The sequence below is a fragment of the Topomyia yanbarensis genome, unplaced genomic scaffold, assembly GCF_030247195.1.
Source record: "Topomyia yanbarensis strain Yona2022 unplaced genomic scaffold, ASM3024719v1 HiC_scaffold_105, whole genome shotgun sequence".
NCBI lineage: Eukaryota > Metazoa > Arthropoda > Insecta > Diptera > Culicidae > Topomyia > Topomyia yanbarensis.
This window is the reverse complement of record NW_026683278.1, coordinates 96753-118656: the sequence shown is the minus strand read 5'-3', so window position 1 is coordinate 118656 and position 21904 is coordinate 96753. Positions and strand designations below refer to the sequence as shown.

Genomic DNA, 21904 nt, shown 5'->3' with positions numbered 1-21904 from the left:
AAAAAATTCCTTTAGTAACTACCTTTAAGAAGACAGATCGAAGTTTTGGCGATTCTGCTTGTTCTAGAGTTCTCTTGCAAGTGGCAGTTTTTCGTTTTACTGCAAATCCATTTCATAAAAAGGAAAATGGCAAAACAATAACTGTCGTGGAAAAACCTTATTGAGAGCTCTCTCGAGCTGGTAATTATGGAACCCCTTTAGGATCAACACCAGTTCCTAATCAGTCTACTTTTTCATCTCAATCGGATCGGAAGCTATAATCGCGCTGCTTGTTAACAGTGCAGTGAATCAAACGAACGTTTCTACATACAGTCTGCTATCTATATGTACCGCGCCAGCAAAGCAATCAAAAAATAACAGTTGTCCCAAGCAAGTGTGGAAAATAATGCACCGTTACTTTCATTGATGCGGTATCGATCGTTTATGATTGAAACTCAGCAGCAAAATTTGAACAATCTTCGATACAATACAGTGGTCGTTTGTCCAATCCGCCCTTGTGTTCGCCAAGTGGAACAATTTATAAAGGCGCATACTCGTAATGCGGTACTGATAGCATTTAAAACTTTGGCCATGGCGAAAAGTTTGGCTATGAGAAACAGCATGCAACACGTCGTTGCACATGACAATGTTAGAATCAAGATACCCGTTTAGATTGACGATGATAAGACTGGTGTGGGTCTGCACGATCTATCCCCGCGTACAAGCAATAAATTCACCATCGATGTCGAAGTACGAAACGCTGTAAGTTTGAAACCTGGAGAAACTTTTTTCCAGGTATATCCAATGCTGTTCGTATCGCGAGAATGCAAGTTACGTAACCTATTCCTTCATACCTGAACATTCAATACGAAATAGAAGGTGTAAGCAAATCTCAAATCATGCTGTGCACATATAAAGGACAGATCCCTACGTACCAAGCCATTTGCGAAAGCCTTTAATGAAACACCATCAACTGCGAGCAAACCCAACAACATTAACTAAATCATCAACAATCGGAGTTGCAATTCAGCCACCAACGAATGCTGGAACAACAGAATCTACACACAGTGTGTCCGGTCATTGTGATGCTACTTACCAATCAACTGCCAGCACCCCCGACAATAAAGTAAATGACAAAAAATACGGATACGCGATCGTGACCCGTTGGTCCTACAAACGATTCAAACCATGTAATCGTAAAAACCAATACAACATCAAGAGGACAGCATGGACGAAAACTGAGTGAAAGCGGACTAGGGTGGGTGCTCCTATAGTTGAGGTGTACCAATAGTGGCAGTAGTGGGTTATACGCCTAACTAAGGTACCAACCATCAACAAATATTTTTTTTATCGATTCATCGCACTAAAATTATGCGACAATAAAACTGTTATCCTTGAAATTTGCTCAAATAACTATTGAAAAAAAATGATTTTCTTAGAATTTTGAGCTCCCTTGCACCTATAGTTGATGTAGTGTACCTATAGTTGCAAGTCCCATAAGAAAGCAATGGGATTTGCAACAATAGGAACCGAAATTAGCGATTGCACCACTATTGGTACATGTGTTCCTATAGTGGTACAAGCGGTTTTGAATACATAAATTGGTTATTAAGCCATCTTTATATTTTTCCTATGAAGTAGGGACTGAAAGCTTTCGTTTAATGTATTAACATTGCCCATAGGTCTATTAATCGATTTTTTATCAAAAGTTTTCCTTAAGCATGCGACTATTGGTACATCCACCCTAAGTGGTTTACATGGCTTCGCGCATGGGCATGGCTACTTGGGACCGTTGATGTTTCTGCTTTGTTTCAATGGCGTGTATTTAGTGCTGAAAACTCCTCGCCTGTTCCTACACAGACGATCTCATAATAATTCGTCTAATTTGCTCAATTCAGGATTTCCGATTTCTCTAACAACAGCATGAAACTTTCGCTGGTGGTGGTGTAACAAGAACTCCATGTGTGTGTGTAAATCCTAAAAAAGCAGGGTGATCGAATTCCCATGAAAAATTTTCTGGTGGAGCTCTTCCTCCCAGACCCACAAAACTTTTTTACGAAGACCCGGAGATCACCCTCAAAAATCGGAGTCTCCGGGACAACCCCGTCAATTTTATTTAAAGATTGGTTTTTTTGCGATTTTATTTCTCAACTGCGGTGGATAAGTGATTATCTAAAAACCTAAAAAAATGTTCCTGTGTTATTTTTCGTTTCAGGCAGTACAAAGCTAGAAAGAGAAATATTTTTTAGAGCTTTAATAAGTAGTGGTCATATAGAAAGGAAGGCGGATTAATAATAAGATGCTTTTACAATCTAGAAGAAAATTTCTTAAAACATTTTTTTCAACAGCTTTTGAGAAGTTTTCGATATTTTATGATTTTTTTAACTATAGAAAATAGCAGGGAATTCTGGGAATAATTCATCAAAGCGGAAGAACTGCATGCATATCCACAAATCCCTTTATTGAGAAACATCGCCACGTCGATGTGGGTGGGGGTTTAACCCCCAACCATTTCATCGTGACGCGCCACTGGCAATGAGTTGCCTGTAATCGAAATGTTCAGCTGTGCTGTGCTAGCTGGAAAGTTAATCCCCTTTGTCGGAGAGGATTTACTCTTCGTTATTTTTATCCAGGAACGTACGTCACTAATCACGTTCAAGAAGAGATAGCTAAATACATCTAGCTGGTAGAGGCACTTTAATTAATTTCCGATCAACGCAAACGTCCCCCTCTCGGTTTTTACTTGATGACCTCTCCTGTGAACCACCGTGACTCAAAACGAAAGGTTGATGCAACTAGATAATATTTCAATCAAAAATTGATACCGATCCTGTGCAGTGTCTACACAGTGTCCGATGTAATCTAAACATACGTTGTTTGGACCTGATTTACAGCATAAAGCTCTCAGAAGCTTCGTTTAATTTGGCACGATAACGGTTTTCTCTGCACTATGACGCTACGTTTCTGATAAATATTTGCTTGTTTGTACACTTCATTCTTTCGTCTTGACAATTAATATAATTGACAATTAATATCATTTTTTTCTTCTTTCATTTTCATCTCACCAGCCTGTACGATTGAGCACACGAATTTATGACCAAGAGTTCAACCCCTCCCGATATGTATCGACAACGAAATCGACTGGCAAATTGTCGCCAAAGGGAACGGAACGTGAGTCTGGGCTGGGTAGTCTGGACGAACGATTAAATGTTTCCAACGGTGTCGCCTGGGACACCAGGCCGGCACAAGCTCCCCAAACACAGCAGGTACGAAAAACACCAGTCGCAACTGTTGATGATCGAATCAGCGCCAGCTCACAGGAAAACGATCGAAACAGCAGCTACGAACAGTTGAAAGAGATTCAACAGACCAAAATACTCCTCCAACTAGCACTGGAATCGAAGCTGAGGGAGCAACCAAACACAGTGGACAGGTCACAACTGGTTAAACTCGACAAGGAAATTAGCGAGCTTCAGAATGAACTCAATCGTCAGAAAATTTTACCAGTCACAGAGAAGATTATCTTGAAGGAAACTGCACCGGCAGCGATGGAAGCACCCGTCCCCAAAATCCACACTACAACAATCCAAACGAATCTCCCATCTCCGAAGCCTGCCCTTCGGAAGCAAGTTACCAAGTCACCCAAGACCAAACTTGCATCGGAAGCATCGGAAACCTCGGATGACTATGACACCATCCCGTTGTCGAAGTTTGCAACCGAATCCGTCCCAGAAGTATTCAGTTCAGAGGAGGATGAACCCGTACCGCCTCAGTTACCACCTCGACAGAATCACGAAGATGAACAAGGAGACACCTCTCAGGACGAAGAACCTACACCTCCCCAGCTGCCATCACCGAGAACACCTCCCGAGTTACACGATATGATCAGCCGGACTGATCACGCTCAATTGAAGATGACCGAAGTTGCATCTTCGGTGGTAAAGTCTTATGATACTTTAGCACATGTGAACCTATTATAAATATATTTATTTCAGATCAATCTAGCACCAACAACTGCACCACCAACCCGAATCCCTCCACCAACCCCCGTTGAAGATGAGCCCACCCAATCGGAATCACGGAAATCTACGCCCCCTCCAAAAATCGAAGAACTAAACAACAGTAGAACAGGCATTCTGAAGAAAGCCCGTAAAGAGGGCGTTTTATCGGACAGACCAGAAGGCAAAAGCTCCCGGGAAATTGTGATCCCAAACCACCCGAAAGCACGAGACGCTGAAGTGCTGATCAAGAAAGCAATCTCGGCAAACGAGTTTCTGAACAATCTGATGGACGAGGAACGACTGAAGGCCGTCACCGATGCAATGTGTTCGATGACGTTTCCACCCAACAGCTACATCATCAAGGAGGGTGACATCGGTGCGCACTTCTTCGTATCGGCCACCGGAACGTACGAGGTGGTCGTCGACAACAAGGTCATTAAATCGTTCGGCAAGGGGGTCGTCTTCGGGGAGCTGGCTATCCTGTATAAGGCGAAACGGTTCGCGTCGATTCGGGTGACGACCGAGGCGAAAGTTTGGATGCTGGAGCGGAAGGTGTTCCAGAAGATTATGATGAAGAGTGGCCGGAAGGAGCGGGAGGAGAACGTAAAGTTTCTGAGCACGGTGTCCATTTTGAAGGATCTGGAAATCGATAAGTTGCTTAAGATTTCTGATTTGTTGAAACGGGTAAGAAGGCGGTTGATCAGAGTCGAAGACTGTGGAGTGTTGATGATTTTTCTTAATCTGTAGGAGTTCTACGCAACTGGGTCTACGATTATACAGCAAGGTGACCCCGGCGACAAATTCTATATCATTCGGGGTGGCAGCGTGAGTGTGATCAAAACGGATCGCAATGTTGTTGACAGACTGGTGGGGACACTTCAGCGAGGTGCATATTTTGGAGAGCAGGCTCTGTTGCATGAAGATCGTCGGATGGCTAGTATTATTGCCAATCCACCGGGGACCGAGTGTTTGACGTTGAATCGAATGTGAGTATGATTTACATTTGTTTGGACAGGTAAATTTCGCCCTACATAGTGAGGAAAATTTATCCGTGATTAATGTTTTACTCATAATACTGTCATTAACACACACCTTCAGCCGCTTAGGGAAGTTGTTAAAGATGAGCGACCAAATCGGCCGTCTAGAGTCTCGATTTATCTTTCTATGATGTATTATTCGGTTTCGCTATTCTTTTCGTGAACAGTTTGAGTTGGCATTTCCAATTTTGTCACGACATATAGGCAGCTTTTGGTTTTGAACCAAGCATATGGGATAATGACAATATCTAATTGACTAAAACAGGTGTGCAAAAATGAGTTCTAGTTATATACGTTATTTGCTGTGTACATGTTTATTTAGAGCTATCCTCCAAATCCCACTGTTAATTAAAATAAAATTCGTTTTTGAAATATTTGATACTTCGCTTCATTCCGATAGTAAACCGAAACAGGACGGCACGGCGCTTAGCAAAAATATGCGCTATGAACCGACAATTACCGCCTCGTATCTCGTTATTCAGCAGCAACCATATAAAACATACTTTTCTTTTAGCTGGAAATTTATTTATGATTAATCCACTTTAAAAGCCCTCGTTAAATGCTCGGATTAGCCTAGTGTTGTAATACGTGATTCAGAAAGACGGATACACTACCATAATTAAAACAACCTTTTCGCATCCAGCACACAGGACAGAATCAGTACTGCGGCCTAACCAAAACGTAAACTTGAAAACATATTGTAATGCAATTTCAGGTATAAATAATCAATTATTTATTGTACTGATTGCACAAAATTTATTTTTATCTGGGAATTAAGCTCGGTTCGGGACAATGCAATGTTTGATGTGAAACAAGTCATTAGTTGTTAGCCTTGTCATGATTATTTTCTGCAAGTGCAATACTGGCCGCTCTTCTTCTAACTTCTGGTGAGGTCCTTTCATGTGCGTGATCCTCACGTTTGTTTTAATCGGCTGAAAAAGTAGAATGATTCATTTGGTAACTCATCAGTTGGAGATTTTTTTTAGATGAGGTGAAATTTGCTACGCCCAGGAGGCAACCATTGGATCGTTGAGGTGAGAATACATGCACAGAATAGAACATTTGGCTAGAAACTGCAGTGGATCTGACAGGAGACGAATTTCGCACCAACTCGTACAAATGTTGGCAGCACCGTCTCAGATTTTAATGAAACTTTCTGTACACGAGAACTGTCACAAAAAACCACTTTGCATACTTTGTTTTTCCAAAAATGATCTAGACTGTCTTTTGAAAAGGGTCAAACTTTTTTTTCCAATTTTTTTCACATGACTGTAATAAAAAAAATGTCAAATCCTGCAAAAAATGTTGTAGGAGTGATTTTTACAAAATTCGTCAAATTTTTGAATAAAAATATTGAAAAAATTCTGCATAGACTCCTACACTGATAAACTCGATTTTAAAAAATATAAACTCGATTTTCAAAAAAACATCCCATCTTCGATTTGGATGAAATTTTGTTCCAAGATAAGTAATTATGTTCCCTACCAGGCATGGAAAAAATCATTTCACGAAACGATCAATTTCAAATCATCCACTAATATGCTCCTACTGTGAAACCCGAGCTCGGCAACCCTTCTTGTGTAAAGTTACGTGTTCATGCGAAAGCGAGAAACCAAACAAAACACTGAAAAAAGTGACAGCGCACGGCAATGTTAGTGTTCACCCAATGATTCATTCTCCATCACATATGTAGTGTTTTGAATGAAAGTAGAAAGGATCGCAAATGAATGCATTCATTCATTCACAAAGATTCATTTCAATACAATCACCAGATTGTTCTAATAAAAAAAACTTGTCGTTCTTGTTTATAGACCTGTGAAATTTTGACTTGGTGATTTCTAATTGTCAAGTAAGTAGCTTGCAATGTGCTGGTGAATAAAAAACAATTTTTAGAATGAAACCACGCTGTACCCCAAAAAGATTCTGTTGCAAATTATCCAGGAGGAGAGCAGAAAATTCCACTGCAAAGCAAATGAGAATTGCGAATGTAAGCAAGCACCGCTGATACTCGAAAATTTCAAAAGGATCATTTTTAAAATGCACCCTGCTGTCTATGCAGTAATGAATTTACCAGCACCGCCGTACGAGAAAACTGAACCGCGCAGCCGTAACATGGATTGTTTGAAAAATACAAAATTGTTAATTATACAATTTTCAATTATACAATTTTCATGTATGTCAACTAAGAAATAACTTCATAAAACGATTCCCTGCATATAACTACATTAATTTCAAGTGGATTCTAGTGTAATATACTCCCCAATAATGAATCGAATACACAACGTAGACCTTAGCCACCAGACGAAACATTGTTTCTCTGATGATCTGTCCGTTAATCCGTCGACGGACCGGTGCCAATAATCGCGTTTTTCAGCTTTCATCAAGTTTTTCATTTGCATTTGTAGCATCGTGTATATTGGGAAAAATTTGGGCGATCCGACGTTCAAAAGTCCCTTTCGCGTAAAATTCTAAGCAGCCCACCACGAAGTAGGAGACTGTTCACTAGGGCATTGCAAAAAAAACTTTTTTTTGAATTCTCAAAGGCCCCCCCTCTCATATTGTGACAAATGTCAAAGTAAGCTCAGATGCCAAATTTCACATCATTTGGACAATTTTAGACCCCCGCCCACTTCGCTTGAAATTTTTTGAAATTGGTACTATGGGAAAATATGGAGGAAAAATACATTAAATGCTATAACTTTTGAAGCAGCAATCAGAAAATTACAATTTATACCTCTTTTGAAAGGAAATAATCTAAGTATTTGAATGAAGATATATTTGTTTCTTGAAAAATACGGGAAAGTGGGGTACTGGGTCATTTTGGCCCCAAAATCCCCTATTTTTAATGATTTTTCTGCTCCGTGATGCAAATCATACATATTTTGTAGTTTTTCTAATGTAAAAAAATTTCAGAAATCGAACGGAACCCTTTTGACCTTAGTTCGAATACGAGAAGTTGGGGTTATAGGGCTTTTTGTCAGTCATATTATATTTTATCATTTTCTCATGCATATATCTCTATTATTCTTCAATCAATTTTCATAAAATGTAACTTATTGAACGTGTAAAATTCTGAGGAATAAAATAAAAATAAAAACGTTAAAGGTAATATTCAGAAACATCAAACTTTTTGATATTTACTCTACAAATCTCATTTTTTTCATTTTTTGTCCTAATACCTCAACTTCCCCTATTTTTCCAGGAATGAAACTTTTCTCATGTGATCCCTAAGCATATTTTACACTAAAAGTAGTAAATTAAACAAGAATTTTGTTGTTAAATGGAGTTAATATGTGCGATTTTATGATAAAAATGTGAAATCGACACTGTATGTCAGGTAATTTGATGTTCCTGAATTTTACCGGTAACGAATTTATTTTTGTTATAATCCTAAGGATTTTGCACGTTCAACAAGGTATAGTTTATGAAAATTGAGTGAAGAATAATAGAGATATATTCACGAGAAAATGATGAAGTTTAATATGAATGTCAAAAGGCCATTTAACCCCAACTTCTCGGATTCGGACTAAGGTCAAAAGGTTTCCGTTCGATTTTTGATATTTTTTTACATTAGAAAAACTACAAAATATCACGGAGCAGAAAAATCATTAAAAATAGGGGATTTTGGGGCCAAAATGACCCAGTACCCCACTTTCCCGTATTTTTTAAGAAACAAATATATCTTCATTCAAATACTTAGATTATTTCCTTTTAAAAGAGGTATAAATTGTAATTTTCTGATTGCTACTTCAAAAGTTATAGCATTTAATGTATTTTTCCTCCATATTTTCCCATAGTACCAATTTCAAAAAATTTCAAGCGAAGTGGGTGGGGGTCTAAAATTGTCCAAATGATGTGAAATTTGGCATCTGAGCTTACTTTGACATTTGTCACAATATGAGAGGGGGGGGCCTTTGAGAATTAAAAAAAAAATTTTTTTTGCAATGCCCTACTGTTCACGGTTGTTCGCGTCGGGTACTCGGTTTGTCTGACCTTTAATCGTAGTGCAAATGCATTGTGTACAACATGGGGAAAAATGTTAGGACTGAAATATATGATCACTTGGGATTTTTGTTGTCCCATGTGGAAATTTCTGCTAGTTTATAAGATTCCCGAGACCAGGAACCACTTACTTCGGTTTTGTAACAGCAACCTTCAAGGGGCACTCTCAGGCTTTTCCGAGGAAACTTAGGAGAGAAAACTGATTTTCCTCTTTCGGAAATTTATAGGCACATTAGAAAATGTTTCCACCATGGGATGGTCAGACTCTCGCTCTTTAGTGTACAAGAAAACGTTGAAAAAGTCGTGGCGTAGCGCTCTTGTTGTTAAGAGATCATGCGGAGTCTCCCCACAGTAGGAAAACTTTACATGATTCTCTCCGCATTTTCCACAGCGGAGCGGAGTGTACTTCTTCGTACACGGCCAAGTAGTATTTACGTTACTATGTTTCATTTGCCGCAAGGTTCTTCTGTATCGATTTTGTTGGCTATTTTCGGCAAATTTGAGACTAAGAGAAAAGAAAGCAATGAAATTGTACGACGGATAGGTATTCTAGAGCGAATCAGTTATAAAATTAGAACGGAAAACTAGGACTAGGCAGGCTCATATGGACATGATCGAAAGGAAATGTGAAGAGTCCTTTGCCTTCTACTAAGTAGGAGTTGGGCGTTGCATCAAAGTCTACTGCATGGTCTTGGTACATTTCTCTTAGTCTTAAATTTGCCGAAAATAGCCAACAAAATCGCTACACAGGTGGTATTTAGTTAAATCTCGCATATATGCACACTAATTCAAGTTTGTTATGAATATATACCAAATTCGTTACTGATACTTCTTGCATGTATCAGGCAACTATAGCAGTTGGGAAATTGGATTCTGAGATAATTATGACTTTCATTGGTTTAGTTTTCGATAAAAATACACTGAAAACACTCAGTTTGGACAAGGAAAAGTTTTTTTTTCAAATAACTTTTTTTCCTTGAAAGTGTCCAACTTGAATTTTTGACGGTAGGTAGGGAACATAATTACTTATTTTGCAACAAAATTTCATGCAAATCAAAGATTGTTTTTTGAATAAAGACTTAAAATTTTTAAAATCGATTTTTTCAGTGTAGGAGTCGATGCAGAATTTTTTGAATTTTTTCTCATTCAAAAATTAAACTAATTTTGTGAAAATCACTCCTACAACATTTTTCGTAGGATTTGTCATTTTTAGACTATAGCCATTTGAAAAAATTGGTAAAAATGTTTGACCCTTTTCAAAAGAAACTCTAGATCATTTTTGGAAAAACAAAGTATGCAAAGTGGCTTTTTGTGGCAAGGTCTTCATGTACAGAAAGTTTCCGTAAAATCTGAGAGGGTGCTGCCAACTCTGAATACGATTTAGTACGAAATTCGTCATTTATAATATTCCAAAAACTAACCAATTACTGAGTGGATTAGTGTTTAAGAAATTGGCGATTTGACTTAGGACGTTTAACAGAAATTATCGTAACAAATCCAACTGCCAGAGGGACTATAAAGTGGGCCATACAAATTGGCGCTGATAATAAATTCGCGATTCGTAGGTTCAGCGATATGGAAAGTATCAATTTCATTAAACATATAGAATCCATAGAAGAATCTTAATATCTAAATAAACAATTAATTATTATTTTTTCTCACTTGACTGACAACATTGCCGACAATATCGTGTAAAAGTGCACAGAAGGCTTGAATGTACTATGAGCGATACTACGTTTCATAGCGGAACGTCTGATTCGCCAGACTTCGCAACCGATTCTCCATCTACGGGAAAACTGCAGAGCTAGTGCTATGATCCTAATGATCGCTAGGAATTCTTCCTGGCTGGAGCCCAAACACATGAAGAGTGACTTATGAAGAAGCCTTGCCCTCTGGTTAACCAGGCCCGGGGCCAATTTTGAATAACGTTTCATTTAAACTAATAATATCATAGAATTGAGCAAATTCGCGTGATGATGCAGAACTGGTTCCAATTGCAAGAGGCCAGATCGAGCAAATAGAAGATTAACTGGTTTAACCGCATTTTCAAATTGCATGCCAGATCAGAAAATTAAATTTCGACACACTTTTCGTTCGAACATTTTCAGGATATTTTCTGCTCATTTCGATTTAGCGTCTTTTATATTTTGCAAACGTGTAGTCTAGTCGTAGTCGATTAGCCCCTAAATAGTTTCTCTTGAATATTCATTGCTGTAACTTGTAAATAAATACTAAAAATCAAATTTAAAATCAATAATTCGTTGATGTACTATTGCTTTTCTTGTAGTGAACATATATTTAAGATTTATAGTTTGTATTTTAGTTGTTCAAAATTGTTTTTACTTTAACTTTCCAAAATTTCATAGAGTGTCTAATGATTGTATCAAGTCATCATAAGTGATACATTTATGCAATAATTGTTAAGTCACTCCCGAAACAAAATCCTGGTTACGGGCCTGTTTAAGTTCTATGCATTTTCACTTTTTCGCCTTTTGTCATTTTGCCTTTTTTCATTGTTACAATTTTTGTACTTCCTTTTTTGTTCGTTTGCCTTTTCGTATCTTTTTGCCTTTTTTTATTTATCTATTTTTTTATTATTTTGATTATAGAGGTTTTAACCTTAAGGTCATTCGCCTCTTCGGGTTAGAAAAATCTCTTATGAAAAATTTCTAACCCTATGTGCGGGGTCGGGACTCGAACCCAGGTGCGCTGCGTACAAGGCAATCGATTTACCAATACGCTACGCCCACCCCCTTTTTTATTTATTTGTCTTTTGCATATTTTTGCAATTTTTGTCTTTTTTAACTATTTTCATCTTGTTTTGCAATTCTGATCTATTTCCTCCCATTCTGCATTTGCTCCGTTTTAGACTTTTTAGAGAACAGACATAAATTATCAAACGCGAAAATTGCCCAATATTATCTACCCGCTTCCCAAATATAATAATTGTTTTTATCCCCTATTCCCCTGGTACCTAGAGTTCTTTAAAAGAATTTTTTCTTCAGTAAACACATATTACTTAACGTTCTACCCTTCCTTCATATGTCACAACATGTTACATTTGATCATACCCTGCCTTAAAAGTGTTAGGTAATTTATATTATATTCCTTACCCTTTTAGCGGTTTTGTCAATTTTGGCCTTTTGGCATTTTTTTCCACTTTTGCAAAAATATGCTAGGTACCGTAAACCGGGATGACTTTGATCATCGGGGTGACTTTGATCACTCGAAACTTTTTTCGTAGATCGCTTATTAACCCAGAATAGTCTACCGAATCATTTTAATTTGAAATGATTTTTACTCTAAACTTATAAAATACTGATTTGTTATACTTTTTGAGTATATTGTTCGGTTTTTGGGTACAAAAACTAGAAATAAAACTGAAATTTGACATTACCTGTTTTTACGAAGCTTCGTTAAGCGTCTATTTTTTATAAAACAAATAAATCTCATATTTGAGCAAGAGTAATAAATTACAAGCGTGTTTTTATTTTCCTTTAGACTGGGGTATGCTAAATTTAGTTTTAAGAGTTTGTTTATTTTTAATACAGTTTTTGTGAAACTAGTTGGCAATTATTTCAAATTATTTTAAGCTAAAATTCGTAACATTTTTTTATTGTTCAATATTCCAACGTGTTAAATAGATGAAGCTTTTTGTACATTGATAAAATACTGAAAAAAATTTTTTGGCAGTTTTAAAGTTTTTCAGGATCTTTTATTCTAGTTGGACACAAATTATACGAATTTTGGTTACTGAAATTTTACAGTACATTGAAATACTTTGTATAATACCAATTAACATCAATTTAACAACGAGTATCTTTCCAGAGTTAGTTTAAACAAACATTTGAATGAAAAACATTGACATCATCAACTTAATGTGGGTAAACATGCATGTTATCAAAGACACTCCGGAACACGAAAACGGACTTCAACTTGAAATCATTTTTAAGAAAGTAGCTGTAAGCGGACAATTTTAGGTAAAACCATCCAATGGTTTAAAAATATTAAACTTGAAAAAAAATGTGTTGCATCTAAAAATAAGGAATGATTACTTCGAAAAGTGATCAATGTCACCCCGGTTTACGGTACTTGCTTTCATTGTTTTTTTTGTTTTGCAATTTCCGACAATTTTGTCCTTCTTAATATTATCATTTATCTTTCTACTATTTCTGTCTAATTTTCTATGTTCGTTGTTGTATCGTCCTTTTCTGCGTTTTGGATATTTTCATCGTTTCACTTGTCTTTTTTTTATTTTTTCTGTTAAACTATGTTTATTTTTTCATTTAAATATTTCTTCAATTATGGCCTCGTTTAACTTTTGAATTGTTTACGATATGTTTACTTTTTAACCTTTTCTGCATTAGATTTTGTTTATAATTTTTGGCATTTGAATTAAACGGGGCTCAGATATTTGTGGCGCTAAAGTTCTAAGGGAAGGGGTTTGAAATTATGTGACGCCACAGAGATAATATTTCAGAATGAAATAGTTAGTTTTAACTTTATCTGAACTTTCATTTTACTGCCAAAAACTTTTTGTTATTTTTTTATTTCGATTATAGAGGTTTTAACCTTAAGATCATTCGCCTCTTCGGGTTAGAAAAATCTATTATGAAAAATTTCTATCCCTATGTGTGGGGTCGGGACTCGAACCCAGGTGCGCTGCGTACAAGGCTGCCAAATACTATAGTGGCCACTAGGGTGTCCCAAAATGACATCATGTTAAAAAAAAGTCATCGGGTTCACTTCTTAAATGAAAGGTTAGGGTGTTAGCATCACTTTCTTCTTCGGAGTGAATTTGCTAAAACGCTTCCTACTGGTGGCGAATTTTGATTTTTTGAAAAATGGGCCGATTTTGCATAATATTTCAAATTTATGCCTGTTAAAGTTGTCCTGAAGTGTCTAAAACATTTTTTTTTAGCATTTTTTGTTTTTCTGAAGATCAAATGGAGAAGTTGGTTTGTACAAATTTTGAATTATAAGAGCGGCAGAGCCATTAAAACATAGTAAAAAGTGAAATTTTTGGTGTTTTTCAGTATTTTTTCTTCAAAACTGGGTATCTACAAAATTTTGAAAGTATAGAAAACACTTTACATAGTTGAGCCGAATACAGGGGCGAAGAAAGTGTATAGCTACTGCTAATGGGGTATGAGTTATTTAAGTTTTTGTTAGATAACCTTTGACATTTTTAGCAATTCATCAAAAATAATGCTGTTCCAAAAAGTAAATCAGTTCAAATGTGCTTTGACCACACATTGTGTTGGCGGATATCCTTCCGCCTAGTGAAATGTATTAACTGTCGTGAGAAAATAATTTTCGCTCCTTTTATTAGCAGCGGTTGCTATGATAATTTCGTTAGAGTTGGCAACCCAGGCAACCCACTGAAAGAGTCATGGCACAGTTGACAACGAAAGGGGATGAATGTACAGAAAGTGCGCGAATGGATTGGCTTGCACACGATTGATGAGCTGGCTTAAGATCAGTTAGATTCGAACCTTTGTATAATTAACATCAAAATTTAATGTGAATTACAAAAACGAAATGTTACTGGAAGTAAAGAAATTGAAGTGCAAATAAGTGTTTCTATCTTACTAAACTAACATACAGTCCAGAATTTTCCACTATTAGGCTTAAATTGAGCCGAGCACATTGTTTTTCGGAAAATAGAAGGATAATGATGAAAAATGACGTTTTCTGTACGTCTTTAGGATGTCAAAACGAGGTTTAATCTGATGATTTTTTTGTAACTTAAATTATAAAAATAATGATAACTTTGCTAATGACGCCAAGTCTTAGTCCAAGAGTTAATTCTCCATAATTACTTCTAGGAGGCATCTTCAACAAACGAATTGTGTCAGAAGATGTGCTGTATCCTGTTGTAAAACTTTTTCGAGGATATTTGCCCCAAATTTGACTATTTCGGAACTATGTGATCTAAACAGTAAATATCAGTTTTCAACACTCACCTCACTCTATTGCATTTTTATCCACTTTAAAATTCCTAACATGGAAATAACACCTTATTTACAAAACGTGAATACGACAATCAACTTAGCCTTCAAAAAATTAAAGGGTTGTGTACAAGACACGACCGCAGTTACATTGAAAATGCAGCATTATTAACCCTTAAAGGCGCAAATGAATTTTTTTCCATTATCTATTCGTCCTAATGAGGACAGTTTGCTAATAACTATGTTTTGGGATACGGAACGCGAATCCTTTGAAACAATTCGAACTTTGCCGGCGATTCGTTTCTGCTGCATACACACAGACGAACATTCTTCTTTCGCAACTCATGTCAAATGAGCACAAGGCGATCTCTTTTATTAACTGTTTGGTGCAGATGGAAGACCATCCTTTTGGGCAGAATTTTCTAATTGATGTTTTTCATTATATACTCGTCCTAATAAGGACGGTTTGCTAACAACTATGTTTTGAGATACGCAACTATAATCCTGTGGAACGATTTGAGCCTTGCCTACACGGCTGATACGCACGGAATAAACCAGCAATTTGCCGTCACGCTTCTGTTTCGCCATCGTCGTTTAAAGCTGCGAATAAAATCCTTCCAGCGCACACAGACAATCGTTCCCTTTCCGTAGCTCGTGATCAAATGAAATACCCCTAACAGCTATCCTACAAGCAACAATAGTAATAATCCAACTGGTTCTGCCAGCAGGACAGGCATGGCAATGAAGAAATTCGGTCAAAATTTATATCCAGCGATGAAATGTGTAGGACGTTTATGAATGTCGAGATGAGGTCTGTGTTAGGGAAAGTCTTCCGCAAATTTGTGAAAATTGTATATGTTTTCCCTATTAATTGCATATTTACGTATTTGTCAATAGTGTGCTAATATTAATTTGCTAACAATTTTTTACTGGTAATTTTCGGAATCGATTGGTGTTCGAATCATGAAAATCCGTCAATAATTAACAAAAAGTAAACAAAACTTTGTTTTCTTACATTTTCCCAATGTTTTTTCAATAATACGGATTTTTCAATAGTGTTCAATTGAAATACCAATTTATAGTTGCAATAAATTTTAAGTTGGATATCTCTGAATCTATTAGTATTTAAATGACGCAAATCCATCAACAATTAACAGCGCTACAGTCATTTAAAATTATGCAACATTTTCGTGACACAGTTCGAAATCAGATTTTAGTTTTACACCTAGCCCCAGCCCCATATAGTAGGGTAAAGCATTTTCAATACTAATATACGCCATAACTTGCCATTAACTCGACATATTTGTTTAATTTTAGTGATTTTCAAACCTGCTAGGTGGCTATTAGTATACAAAATAATTAAAAAAATAATCGTCAAATGCTCATAAAAACCGTTTCTGATGTAATAGATACAAGCGAAAAACGCCATTTTTCCTTCCATTTTCCGAAAAATAATATGCGAACTAAGCACACTTAAGTTGTTTTATTTTGTAGAACAGTGTTATTTTTGATGAATATCATAAAATGTCAAAAGGTTATTTTACAAAAACTTAAAGAACTCATTTATTTATTTATTTATTTATTCTCATTTTTCATCTGACCTGTGTTGGTCTACATGAAATGTTTCTAGAAAGGAAAAGCCCATTTCAGGATATACTTCAGAAGCAAGCCTCAAATGGGCGTAAAAACCCATCATCTTTTCACATTTTTCGCAGTTGATTACAATGATTTTACACTACAATTAAACATAATCACATATTTTTTCCCTTTTTTATTTCGACTATGTTAGTCACATTTTCTTTTTTACGTACACAGTATTGCAAGAACAAAAATTACAAATATTACAAAAATGGAATCTTAAAATCTAAGTCAACCTTCTTAGTCTATTTTTGAAAACAGCACAAGATACAGAAAAGTCAAAATGGTCATAAACCCTATTAAAACACATCGCCCTAATGGGTTCGTTCTGACCATACTCTGTGCGCTCAAATTCCAGTCTTAAGAAGTTATGCGATCTGAGATTTCTAGGGGGCACATAGATATTTATTTGTGAGAGAATATCTGGAGCATCTATTTGACCAGTTAATATCTTCCCAACACATACTGCTCTAAATGTGTTCCGCCTTTTCGCTAGGGTTTCCATATCGAGCAGACGACAGCGATCGATGTACGGTGGTAGCTCTGCTGGGTTACGCCATGGGAGAGTTCTAAGAGCAAAACGGAGGAATCTTGCCTGCACTGCTTCTATTCGGTTGATCCAAATGTTCGTATAAGGACACCAAATGGGTACTAAAGCTTCCAGGACAGATCGAACTAGCGAGAAATAGAGTGCCCGTAAACAATATGGATCAGTGAATTCTTTGGCGATTCTTGTAATGAAGCCGAGATTTCTATTTGCCTGTGCTATAACATGAGAGTAATGATTTCTGAATGTCAGTTGTGAGTCCAGGAGTACTCCGAGGTCTCTGATAACTGTCATTCTCTCTAGCGATTCCCTGAGATGGTGTAGCTCCAGAGTATTGGGTTTTTTTTTCTGCGAGTAAAAGATATTATGGAACATTTGGCCACGCTGAGAGCCAGCAAGTTGCGACTACACCAATTACAAAAAGCATCTAAGTGTCGCTGTAGTGCCACGCAATCTTCTATTGACCGCACAATGAGAAATAGTTTGAGATCATCAGCGTATATAAGTTTACACCCTGGAGGTATAACATAGCAAACGTCATTGAAGAACAACGAAAGAAGCAACGGTCCTAGATTGCTCCCTTGAGGCACTCCCGACAAGTTAATGAAGCTGTATGACTCGCTATTTCCTAATTTTACAGATAGAGAACGATTTACGAGATATGATTTAAGCCACCCTGTGAAATTTCACGAAGCGCCCAGCCGCTTTATCTTTGCCAGTAGAAGAGAGTGGTCTACACGATCGAATGCAGCCTTGAGATCCGTGTATACAGTATCGACCTGAGATCGAACTTCAATATTTTTAATACAAAGCGAAGTGAATTGGGCTAGATTAGTAGTTGTTGTTTTCAGGCAGAAAAAAGCCATGTTGATCCTTCGATATGTATGCTTTGGTCTCACGAAACAGCACGTTTCCTACACTCAGCCAAAAAATACAGTGAACTGCATAAGTACATCGTATATTTTTTAGCCAGAAGCAGGACGTATGTAAATCATAAGACTATCTTATGAAGCGGCATTTATTTCGTCAAATCGGTTTACTATGATTTAATTTTCCATAACGCATCTTTGAATTATCATAAGACAATATTATACATTTCTCTTATGTTTATGAGAAACATAAGATGCTCGTATGAAACTCGAACGACTGGCATATGCAATAACTTATAAAATGTTAAGGTAATTATACAAGTCGTATGTTTTTCATATTAATCTTATGAAAACATAGTTTTGTTATTTTTCTTGTCATCATAAGATGAATCTTATGAAATTCGCTATGCATTTTGCCTTAGTGTACTAATGTCTCAAATAACTTTGATCCAGCGCAGAGTGAGGTTATGCCATACCCTATTGGCCGTAGCTATAAACTTTCTTCTGCAAAATTAGGCCCCTGTATTCGGCTCAAGTGCTTTCTATACTTTTAAAATTTTGTAGATACCCAATTTTGAAGAAAAACTACTAAAAAACATCAAAAATTACTTTTTACTATGTTTTAATGGCTCTGCCGCTCTTACAATTCAAAATTTTTACAAACCAACTATCCAAACTTCTCCATTAGGACCTTCAGAAAATAAAAAAATGCTGAAAAAATCTAAGGTCGTTCAGGAGCACTTCAAGAGGCATGCATTTGAAATTTTACCCAAAATCGGCCCATTTTTCAAAAAATCAAAACTCGCCACCAGTAGGGAGCTTTTTACCAAATTCACTCCGAAGAAGAAAGTGCTCTAAATACTCTAACCTTTCATTTAAGAAGTGAGCCCGATGACTTTTTTTTAACATGGTGTCATTTTGGGACACCCTAGTGGCCACACATATACTAAAATAGTGAACTACTCTATTATTGGTTCAGGATCATCTCTCTAGGTTGCTTGTTCAAAAATAAAATGTATCCACTCTCCACGCGCTAGAGAATTTTTTATATTTCTACATTTTTCTGCGATTCTAATTTTACCCCTTATATCTTTCAAAGGACTGATATTTTCTCCAGTTCTACCTTATTTAGTTCAAGAATTTTTTCTAATTTTATAATTTTCTTTAGCTTAAGAAGTATCTCGTGCACTTACATCTTTTCCTGTTCAAGGACCTTCACAAACTGCAGTTTTAGTTTAATCTTCCGATCTTTCTCGAGCCCTAGTTAAATATTTCATTAAAGTGTAATACAGAAGACAATAGAAAAATACTAACAATTGGTTTCTTTCAGTGCCTTCAACGAGTTCCTTGGAGGTTTGGAGAAATTACGCGAAATAAAACTGTTCGATGATATGCCTCGAACTTCCGACAATCGAAAAACAATTTCCGGTAAGTTTAACGTCAATCATTCATAGTTTACATCCGCAACAAAACGGAGCTTCTCCCGCAGAAGCTGGAAATGCTAATGTGGATCCCGAAATTCCCCATTCCCTGTCATCGTCACTTAGCCGTTTGACAGTGAATGGCATTATATTCATATTATTTACCCTCGCTAACTCCTGTGTGACCTCCCGCCGCACAGAGTACGCCCACATCCAGCTGCACGACCTGACCTACATCGGAACGCTCGGAATCGGTGGTTTCGGACGCGTCGAGCTGGTACAGTACCGCGACAGGCAAACGTTTGCCCTCAAATATCTCAAGAAAATCGAAATGGTTCGACAGCAGCAGCAGGAGCACGCTTACAGCGAGAAGGACATCATGCTGAGCTGCAACAGTTCGTTTATTGTGAGGTAGGTGGTGCGTCCTTGAGTTGGGTGGTGGGGGTGGCAGCCGGTTGGGTTACATCCGTTTCGAGTGTTTCCTCTGGAATGTTTCCTACATTATTTTGTAAAAGGTTCCGCGGTCGGATTGCATTAACGGTTGAATGGATTCAGACGATGGAATGTCATTGTCGGAACGCTCGTGGTAATTATTTTAAATACCAAGCTTTTTGTTTCCTTTTCCGCCACGATGTGTTTTCCGTGTAATGGAGGTCGGCAGGTTGTTTGGTTGAACTCATTTGTGTAGCACTATGCTTACTAATTTATCTAATTAGTAGTTTATCAACTAACTGCATCCGAAACTGCACTCATCAAAATGCACAAACCGAATTTTGATTGAAAATTATAACCGCATGTAGCAGCAGCCACCCAACTCTGGCGGCTTTGTTGTTGTGACATGTGCTAGCCACGTACGTTAAAAACAAACAGTTTTTAGTTTGCATGCCTCGCAGCTGATGTGCAATTGGCGGTTACATTATGGTGAAAATTCCTTCTGCTGTTATTGCTCCCTGTTTGAGGCGTTCATAGATGGAACACAACATCATTTACATAATTATACAATATAAAGCAAGAAGGAATGAATGACATGGTGTTTGATGAAAAGAGAATTTTTAATCGAGATTTACGGTATTGATGAACTGCTAGATTAGAAAAAAAATAAGAATTCAATTTAAAACTGACACTCTCCTTCATTCTAGACTGTACAAAACGTATCGCGACAAAAAATACCTCTACTTCCTGATGGAGGCCTGCCTCGGGGGCGATGTGTGGACCATCTTGCAGAAGAGCAAATATTTCGACGAACGGACGGCACGTTTCATGACCGGCTGCGTGGTGGAAGCGTTCGAGTATCTACACAGCCGCAACATGATCTACCGGGATTTGAAGCCGGAGAATCTAATGCTGGACGAAAAGGGTTACATAAAGCTGGTAGGCATAGTGAAATCGGTTCTTAAAAACTGGCCCATGCTCCGGTTATTTAGCAATTCCCTTCCGTAGGTTGACTTTGGCTTCGCCAAACGGATCGGAGCGAATCAGAAAACGTGGACCTTTGCCGGGACACCGGAGTACGTTTCGCCGGAAATCATTCTCAACAAGGGGCACGACCGAGCCGTCGACTATTGGGCCTTGGGGGTGTTCATCCATGAGCTGCTGGTCGGAAAACCGCCCTTCCGGGGTAAAAACCACATGAAAACATACAATGCCATTCTGCGGGGAATCGATATTATTGAGCTGCCGTCGAGAATTCCGAAAAAGGCGCAGGTGCTGATTAAGCGACTGTGCCGACAAACCCCAGCCGAGCGGCTCGGTTACGGCAAAAATGGAATTGCTGATATTAAAAACCACCCGTAAGTAATCCCGACTCGGTTGTACAGTGTCGGTTTCACTGTCAGATTAACATAAACATTTATTTCGGAATCGTACCTATTTTTCCAGCTGGTTCGCTGGCTTCGAATGGCAGCGGCTTAAGGATCGCACCCTACCCGCTCCCCTGGTGCGACCGATACTGTCGGACACCGATCTGTCCAATTTCGATGAGTACCCGAAGGATCAGGACGAACCCCCAGATGAGACATCCGGGTGGGACATTAATTTTTAATTCCACTTAAATCGATACAGACTAATTGAAATTAATAAATAACCTCGTGCGAGTGTGCTTAATCCAGTGGGCTTTTTTCGTGTAAGCTGAGAGTGAAATTATTGGCTTTCCGCATGGGTGCACTTCTTTAACAAGAACGCATTGAAAAAGTTCCAGGTAGGTAACGATGGTTCATCCTGCAAACAGAAATTCATTCGAAGCGTGAAGGCAGTTGAATCTATCTAATTAAAATTATGGTACATGTCTGTGCGATGTGCGCTCTGTTTGTTTGTTCTCGGGCGGAAAACAAGTAAATATGATCCAATAAGAATCAGAAAGCATAATGGTCATTCCAGGAGTTTTCTGACAGCACACACATGAGTAATTGTGGTCGAATTACGGCAAACATTATTTATTGCTGCTGTTGGTGTGACTATGC

The 21904-nt window shown here is 37.6% G+C and overlaps 1 protein-coding gene across 1 annotated transcript; it reads left to right on the top strand.

Moving 5' to 3' along the window:
- Window positions 1-2941: 2941 nt before the first annotated feature.
- LOC131694597 (cGMP-dependent protein kinase 1-like) lies at window positions 2942-21552 on the top strand. Its single transcript, XM_058983077.1, has 9 exons — window positions 2942-2960; window positions 3048-3917; window positions 3975-4664; window positions 4728-4966; window positions 19355-19452; window positions 19646-19856; window positions 20585-20816; window positions 20886-21235; window positions 21324-21552. The coding sequence occupies exons 2-9, from the start codon at window positions 3528-3530 to the stop codon at window positions 21484-21486; spliced, it is 2373 nt and encodes a 790-aa protein (XP_058839060.1). The 5' UTR covers window positions 2942-2960; window positions 3048-3527; the 3' UTR covers window positions 21487-21552.
- The last annotated feature ends 352 nt before the right edge of the window (window positions 21553-21904 follow it).

What these genes read in the sequence shown, in the direction of transcription:
- LOC131694597 (XM_058983077.1), top strand. Translation starts at nt 3,528, where the DNA reads ATGGAAGCACCCGTCCCCAAAATCCACACTACAACAATCCAAACGAAT. An exon ending in AAAAGGGTTACATAAAGCTG is followed by an intron (nt 20,817 to 20,885) that starts GTAGGCATAGTG and finishes TCCCTTCCGTAG; the next exon opens with GTTGACTTTGGCTTCGCCAA. An exon ending in GCTGATATTAAAAACCACCC is followed by an intron (nt 21,236 to 21,323) that starts GTAAGTAATCCC and finishes CTATTTTTCCAG; the next exon opens with CTGGTTCGCTGGCTTCGAAT.